At 51.0% G+C, this 8,780-nt stretch overlaps 1 protein-coding gene across 1 annotated transcript in view; it reads left to right on the forward strand.

Moving 5' to 3' along the window:
* Positions 1-8,515, forward strand: part of CDH5 (cadherin 5) — a 36,724-nt gene extending 28,209 nt beyond the window's left edge. The window contains exons 9-12 of the mRNA XM_060130304.1: positions 605-729; positions 1,087-1,195; positions 3,244-3,489; positions 6,394-8,515. Coding sequence (XP_059986287.1) covers positions 605-729; positions 1,087-1,195; positions 3,244-3,489; positions 6,394-6,908 — 995 coding nt within the window. The 3' untranslated portion in view covers positions 6,909-8,515. The remainder of the gene's footprint in view (positions 1-604; positions 730-1,086; positions 1,196-3,243; positions 3,490-6,393) is intronic.
* Positions 8,516-8,780: the final 265 nt, after the last annotated feature.

Below are 8,780 nucleotides of genomic sequence, written 5' to 3' on the forward strand. Positions count from 1 at the left end.
GTGTATTTCCTCTGGTCTTTTTACGATATGTATTTTTATACAAGTGAGATCATAATACTTGTATAAATATCATATCCTGCATTTTTACTTAACCTTATTCCAGAATCATTTTCTCATGGTACTAAAATATCTTTTTTAAAAAGACTGTAATTTTTAAAATGTAATTTACCTGGGCATTGCAAACAGCCACATAGTCCATTCTTTTAAACTGACGTCATTTATTAATGCAATCTCACTTAGATGGTTTACCTTTTCAATTATTTCATAATTAATTTATTTAAATTAGTTTGATTGCTTAAATTGCTGAATTGATTTAATAATTACTTAATTGATTTAATTAAAACCTTTAAAAATACACTTCTGTTGTTCACCTTTTCAATTCTTACAACTAATTCTTTAGCAAATATCCCTGTGCTTGAAGCTTTACCCCCTTCCTCTTCCACTCCCTTTGACCAGAAGGCCATCCCTGGCCTCCCTTCCAGATGTCCATAACCCCCTCTTCCTGCAAAAAGAGCACCCCTCCAGGACTCCCATCCATATACATTCTAATCCCAGGGCTGGTACCTGCTGAACCCACTGTAGTGATGAGTCCTTTCCCCTGCAGGGACCCCCACGGGCAAAGAATCCATTGTGCAGGTCCACATCGAAGTTTTGGATGAGAACGACAATGCCCCAGAGTTTGCCAAGCCCTACGAGCCCAAAGTGTGTGAGAACGCTGCCCAGGGCAAGGTGAGTCTAACTCAGGTGGGAGGGCAAGGCAGCGTCCGCCTGGGGCAGGCCGAGGGGCAGCACCTCCCAGCCACGGTCAGCCGGCATTTCACCAAGCTTAATGTAACTTGTACAACAGCCTTGAGGAAAGGTGACATTATCCCCACAGAGGGTGAAACTGAGGCTCAGAGAGAACGTGTAGTGAGTAGATTGGCGGGGAGGTGGTGGTAGAAAGAGTGGCTCTGTGGAGACCATTTAGGTTAGTGTTACAGGTGAGAGGCAGCCACGGTCAGGTCTAAACCCAAAGTCCCTCCCCATCACTGAAACCCCGGCCAACCCAACACCGCTAATGACCGGCCCCCATCTTCCACCCTCTAGCTGGTCGTGCAAATCTCGGCAATAGACAAGGATATAACACCACGAGATGTGAAGTTCAAGTTTTCCCTGAGCGCTGAGGACAGCAACTTCACCCTCACGGATAATCACGGTGCGCCTCAAGGCAGTCAGGCTGGCTCTTGGGGGGCTCAGGGACGGGGTTGAGTCTTGAAAAGCCAGGGTCAAGGACCAAGCCAGTGAACTGGGGGCAGGCCCTCAGTGGGGCTTTCAAGTTACAGGAGGTTTCGTACAATTCCCACCACATACCTAACTGGTGTGTGCAATGGTCAGAGCCACCGTGGCACACTGCTAAGCCCACATGGCCTGCCCTTCCCCATACGACGCTCAGTTACTGAGGAGCACAGAACAGATATGCGGCGCAGACAGCTTGGTTCACAAACTAGCCAAAGACTCCTTCCTGCGCTCAGCACAACTGCAAATTGCTCTATGACATAGAACTTTGAGGTTGCTTCCAAAGAGGCAAAACTGGACATTTGAAACCCAAAATGCCAAGGATACAGTGTTTTAATTTGGCTACAATGACTACTTACCAGCGGGTGTCCTCGGGACAGGATCCGGTCCACCAATCACAGCCTAGAGAGCCCTGTGATGTCAGTAGCGGCCAATCAGAGTTTCTCATGAGTATGTGCTTCCCAGAGTGTCAGTGCTGAGTTGACTGAATTCCAGCCAAAAGCAGACAGGCTTCCATGGCTTCTGCACCTTCCTGAGAAAAACACAAAAAGATCCCCCTTGGGTCTAAACAGAACAATCCTTCACCCAGAATGGGGTGGAATCCCTGCCCATCCCTAACTGGCAACACTGTGGTTGGTGAGGACTCCTGTATAGAAACAGCCATTGCCACCTTTGAGGAAGGTCAGGGAGTGGGGTCCCTGAGAGTGAGAGGCAGACCCAGGGGATCAGCCACAGACTCGTCCTTAAGGAGCCTCCTATGGGATGGGGATGGTGGCTACGATGCGCGGACAGTCAATGACAGACCATTCAACATTCCGCTGTCTTTAGTAGTAAATAATATGGAAAAAATACGTGTCACCCCATCCCCAGTGCCCACCTCAATCCTGCCTCAGAGGAGGGCTGCAATGGAGAAGAAAGCTTAAACACCAACCCAAAGACACCCCATATGTGACCAGGAGACTAGCTTGTTGATCTCAGGTTCACTTAGAACATGAATGTCCTGCTACAATATTAAATGAGTATAGTGAGAAATCTCTAATTTCCCTCATACAGTGTCAGTGGCCATATTGTTATTATTTTCAATTATAATAGACATGGCTACTTAATAATGAAATGTAATTGGCTTCCATTTGAAATCTAAAAGATGGCCTCCTTTGCCTTTGGCTTTCTGAGTGTGCCAACCCCGCACGGCTAGGTAAACCCTGGAACAGGGAGTCCCTGGACCCTCTAACCATCATCATCTCCTAGGAGCCAACAAAGGGCGGATTATCCAGCCACTGAATCAGAAAGGCGGGAGAGGGGAGGGGGAAAAGGAAGGAGGAGTGGAGGGGGGTGGTTCTGAAAAACCAGCATGTTAAAAAATCTCCCTGGGGAATTCTGTACAAGGATTGATTGGAGCTGAGAGGGAGAGCCTATGTTTGGGCCAAAGCGCATTCTCAATTCCAGCCTGACAGGGGAATCCTCAATTACATATGCAATCATTCCCTCAGTGCCCCAGGGAACTGTGCATTGTTTTTACTTTCTAATGGATTTTCAGGGATAGCAAAAACAGCCTTAGAAGTTAGCCCGATGCTAAAAGACTTTTTAAGACTTTATTTCCCCCTGATTGCTCATCAAAGCTTGAAACAATGCGTTAATTAGCTGACAGTCACCTTTTATTGAAGTAGAGTTAGGGGTCAGGCATATCATTCGCCCACAGAAACAGAAAGCAAGGGTTTTACATTCTGGCCAAGTCCTTCTTAGAGGCTAGGTCGAAGCAGCTGCCCAAAACATCCCCTCTCTGGAGGAACAGACCTGCGCTCAAATGGCTAAAACCTGAGGCAGGGGGTGCCAAGGGCAGAGACACAGCCCAGGCAGCACGTGGGCTGGTGCAGTTACCAAGGGCTTCCTGGAGGTGGCAGGCAGTGTGGATGAGAGGATGGGCACTCCAGGCAGCAGAGCCTGACTCCGAGGACTTGGTGTTTCCAGATAACACGGCCAACATCACAGTCAAGTACGGGTATTTTGACCGAGAGCGCGCCAAGGTCCACCACCTGCCCGTGCTCATCTCAGACAACGGGAGGCCAAGCCTCACAGGCACCAGCATGCTGGATGTGACCGTGTGCAAGTGCAACGAACGCGGCGAGTTCACCTTGTGTGAGGAGGTGGCCGCCCAGGTGGGCGTCAGCATCCAGGCGCTGGTAGCTATCTTCCTCTGCATCCTCACCATCACAGGTCAGTGCCCAGGAGGATGGGAGGGGACATTGAGGGGGCTACACAGGAGAAGGAAGAGGCCAGGGATCCAGGCCCAGCCCTGCCTCCAGGCCCTAGTGCAGGCCTGTGCTAGGTGTAAGCTTCACCTCCTTGAGTGCCTAACTGTGGGGATGGCGGGGGAGGGGGGGAAGAAAGGGGGGACTCAAGTCTCCTTCCCCAGTTTAAAATACTTTATATATAACATTCGCTCATTCAACTGACATATTTTGAGCACTTATTGTGTGCCAGGCACTGTTCTAGGCATTTATTTATATAAAACCTCTTCCGAGGGAATTCGCTGGCGGTCCAATGGTTAGGACTCTTCGCTCTCACTGCAAAGGGGCCGGGTTCAATCCCTGGTCAGGGAACTAAGATCCCACAAGTCGCACCTGCTTTGAAAAAAGAGGATCCAGTTCTTCTTTTGGAGAGAAACGGAAAGTTTAAAATTTCTAGTTTAGATTATCGCCAGTGGTTTTCTTTCTATTTTTAGGATTTCTCCAGACTTGACATCTCTTTTCCTCTTGTTTGGGCCTCAGAAATTTTAGGAGCATTTTAGGCCTTGCCTTACTTTGGGCTCCCCAGTTAGCAGACCCTGGGACCAGGATTGGGGTGCACATGGTTTATTTGAGAGGCACTCCCAAGAAGCCCCAGAAGGAAGAGGGGGAGTGAGACTGGAAAGGTAGGCAGCCAATCAAGGGCAAGTTGTCACACAAGCTGCCACCATGGGACACTGGAGCTTCTTCTCACTGGAGACTGGGTGGCGGCACTCACAGCCCATGTTTTTCCAACGATGCCCACCAGCTGATGGTGGGGCTCCTCCCAGAGGTGTAAGTTCTGCGTTTCACCTGGGGCAGGGGCTGGCCCTCCAGAGGAAGCCCTTGGGTGGTTAGAGGTCACCCTGTGCACTACAATGACAGGACTGACCGGGGGACGCAGTGAGGGACCCACATCATCTGCTCCAGGCCTTTCCTGCCAGTGGCTTCCCTGAGAGGCCCCCTGGCAGTGCCCCCACTTCTGGGGCTTCCGTGGCAAAGAGTCCAGACCCAGATTTTCCTCTCAATAAAAATTAGTAATAATGATATACTGGCATCACCACCACACACAGAATTGCACTTAACCTCATAGCCACCTTATCAAATATAAACAGAGCAGAGGAGTCATCACTTCCATTTTATAGGCAAGGAAACAGAGGCTCAGAGAGGGCATCCTGGCTTTTCTTATGTACGGAACAGTTCGTTAAGTCACTCGAGGCTAGAACGACAGTCTAGGGATGCTCTGAGCCTACTTCTAGGAGCTCTCTGCCCCACGTGGTCCACCCCTCCTAGGGGTTGGCAACCGTCATGCAGTCACACACCTCAGAGCTTTGGGCAGGGCCAACACCAGACCGCTGCCTGATCATGGGACTCTGGGCATGTCACTCAGCTGCTCTGAGCTCGGTTTGCTCATGTAAAATGGGATATTAATACCTACTTTGAGTAAAAGAACATGAAAATGTGCCAATACCATGCCAGCATGTACACAGTAGGTGCTCAAGAGTAGCTGCTGCTACTGCAACGGGTGCCATGTCTACCAGCACCACCATGACCCATCATCATCATCATCATCACCATCATCACCATCATCTTCACCATCATCATCATCATCATCATTGTCATCATCGTCATCATCATCACCATCACCATCATCATCATCACCATCATCACCATCATCATCATCACCATCATCACCATCACCATCATCACCATCATCACCATTATCATCATCACCATCATCATCATCATCATAATCATCATCATCACCATCATCATCATCTTCACCATCGTCATCGTCGTCATCGTCATCATCGTCATCATCATCACCATCATCATCACCATCATCACCATCACCACCATCATCATCATCACCATCATCATCATCATCACCATCATCATCATCATCATCATCATCTTCACCGTCATCATCATCGTCATCATCACCATCATCACCATCACCATCATCATCATCACCATCATCACCATCATCATCATCACCATCATCACCATCATCATCACCATCATCATCATCATCACCATCACCATCATCATCATCATCACCATCATCATCATCACCATCATCATCATCACCATCATCACCATCATCACCATCATCATCATCTTCACCGTCATCATCATCTTCACCGTCATCATCATCGTCATCATCATCATCACCATCATCACCATCACCATCATCACCATCATCATCATCACCATCACCATCATCATCTTCACCATCATCATCATCATTGTCATCATCATCATCATTGTCATCATCATCACCATCATCATCACCATCATCATCATCGTCATCATCATCATCATCGTCATCATCATCATCATCATGGCTTAGAATCTTTGCACTCCAAATTCCAACTCCATCCCTTTCCCCATCTCTGCCCCAACCTCTGGCCTCCTGGCCTTTCGACAAGACACAGAAGGATTTGCCACAGTGGTTAAGAGGAGGGAGGAATTGAGGATGCGGGTAGATGGGGAGGAGAGTGGCAGGAGAGAATGAACTTGAGGGAGGCCCGCTCTGTTGCTCTCCCCCCCACCCTACTGTGGCCAGGACACCAGCAAGGATGGATCCTGGGTGGGGGTGGGGTGGAGATGACTCTGGAGTGGGAGTGAGGGTGGACCCACCAGGTATCTGGACCAAACCAAAACTTCTGCGTTGGCCCAGCTGTCACTGGGAGCTGGGCTGGCCCAGGGATTCCCAGGGAGGAGGGGAAGGTGCAGGTAAACCTCAAGGCGGGGGTGTGTGTGGGGGTGGGGGGGTGGGGGGTGGGGGTTGGAGTGGAGTCCCCCAGTCCGCTGGGCCATGGCTGACCAGCTCTGGCTCGCTTGTTCGCAGTGATCACCCTCCTCATCATCCTGCGGCGGCGGCTCCGGAAGCAGGCCCGCGCCCACGGCAAGAGCGTGCCGGAGATCCACGAGCAGCTGGTCACCTACGACGAGGAGGGCGGCGGCGAGATGGACACCACCAGCTACGACGTGTCGGTGCTCAACTCGGTGCGCCACGGGGGGACCAAGCCCCCGCGGCCGGCGCTGGACACGCGGCCGTCCCTCTACGCACAGGTGCAGAAGCCGCCGCGGCACGCGCCCGGGGCGCACGGGCCCGGGGAGATGGCCGCAATGATCGAGGTGAAGAAGGACGAGGCGGACCACGACGGCGGCGGCCCCCCCTACGACACGCTGCACATCTACGGCTACGAGGGCGCCGAGTCCATCGCCGAGTCCCTCAGCTCCCTCGGCACCGATTCATCTGACTCAGACATCGATTATGACTTTCTCAATGACTGGGGGCCCAGGTTCAAGATGCTGGCCGAGCTGTATGGCTCGGACCCCCGGGAGGAGCTGGTGTATTAGGGGACCGTGGGCCTCTGGGCCTGGGTAGCTCAGGCTAGTCGGACACGGGCACTGAGCCCTCCAATCACAGCACTCATGTCCCAGCCTAACAGCCCTTCCTCATGGGTCCCAGAGACCTCACCACCTTGGATGGCAAAATCCAAGTCCCTGAAATGTCCAGGAACGTATTTCAGTGATGGGTACTCCCAAAACGCTGGAAAACACCAGGCTGGTGTTCTGTCTGGGCTGAGACATCCACATAACCCTGTCACCTGCGACTACGGGTTCAACTCAAAGACTTTCTCAGTCTTCTCAAAGCAGATTATGCTCAACTGCCAGGGGGAGGTCTTCCCCTGAGGTCCCTGAACCCCTAGGGGGGGGCGGCTGGGGGTGGGGGTCCTGGTGCCTGTCACCTGGAGGCAAGGGGCTGGATGGCATGACTGTGGGGCGAGACTCTCTGTAGCCCGGTCCCCCAGGAGACTGGGCCCGCCCCCCAGGCCTGCCCTGCTTTAGCTTCCTCACACCCTCCCAAGACCCCCAGCATTCTGCAGCCTCTCTCCAGGCCTGTCAAAAGGAAGGAAGGGCCTCTTGACATCTCCTGACCTTGGGTCTTGAGGTGACCTCGCTGGCCTGCCATGCCTGTAACTATGCTGTACTGGGTACTGAAAATTCATCCAAGGTCAGGGAAATGGCTCGTTGAACTTTAAAGCAACTGTGAATTCATCCTGGAGGGACAGTGCAGACCAAACGAGACCACAGATCATAGGGTGAGGGCCACCTCCACACCCACTCTCTCCAGAGAGGGCCAGGAGTCGCTGTGACCCCAATTTGACACTCACGACACCCCTCCAGTTTTGCCTGGGAAGCAGGGCAGATGTTCCCGGAGCAGAAGACCTCTCCCTGCCTCGCCCGGTCACTCATTCATGCCCTTTCTTTTTTCTTTCTCTCCATCTGCTCTTGATCTCTTGACTTAGAGGCACTTAAGGTGTGACCCACATCAACTCGGGCCAAAGTCCAAACCCAAACATGACTGCGCAACACAGCTGTGCCATTTGCCTTTACACCTCGTTGTTGCCACATCTCAGGGAACCCCAGCAGGGCCCCATCCCTACAGAAGGCAAGGCCCCTGCTCAGGCCCAGTGGCCACCTGTTCCTCTTCCACTTTCAGCCACATACGGAACTTTCCACTGCAAACACACCTTAGGGAAGTGGCATCACTCAACGGGGGTGCGGAGAAGGAGGCAAACTCTCTGACTCACCATTTGTCATGGACCAAGGTTCCTGCTCTGGGCAAGGCCCCTCAATTCAGGGGACTGTAGATAACACTGACTTTTTATTTTTAACCAATAACGAGTTTTTCATATTTTTTTTTTTTTACTAATAATACTTATACATTTCTAGCTCTCACAAACATATAGAATAAGGGTTTATGCATAATAAGCAGGTTGCTATTTAGGTTAACAATTTTAATTCAGGTTTTTTAGTTGGATAAACAAATTCCTGTAACCTTCTATTTCCTATCATTGTAGTAATTGCTCTAGTGATAATGACTATATATATATTGGCTACACTGGTGCATGGGACATACTGTATTTTTTTATAACTAAATAAAGAAAAATCTTGAAATACTTCTCTTTCCAGAGCTGAGCGAGCTCATGTGAAACACAAGCACATACACCACCACCACCATCAGAGGAACCCAGGGTGCAAGGCGACATTTGCAGTCAGGATTTCAGAAACACACTGCAGGAAAGTGATTGCAGCAGAGGGACACCTAGTCCATCCCGGTCTCCTCTCAGAGCCCCATGCCTTCCCTCAGCCTCTGTACGTGGCCCCCAATCCCACCCCGACTCTACACAGCAGGCAGGGCCTCTGGAAGCTGGAGCTGCCACA

The sequence above is a fragment of the Lagenorhynchus albirostris genome, chromosome 19 (genome assembly GCF_949774975.1).
Source record: "Lagenorhynchus albirostris chromosome 19, mLagAlb1.1, whole genome shotgun sequence".
Taxonomy (NCBI): Eukaryota; Metazoa; Chordata; class Mammalia; order Artiodactyla; family Delphinidae; genus Lagenorhynchus; species Lagenorhynchus albirostris.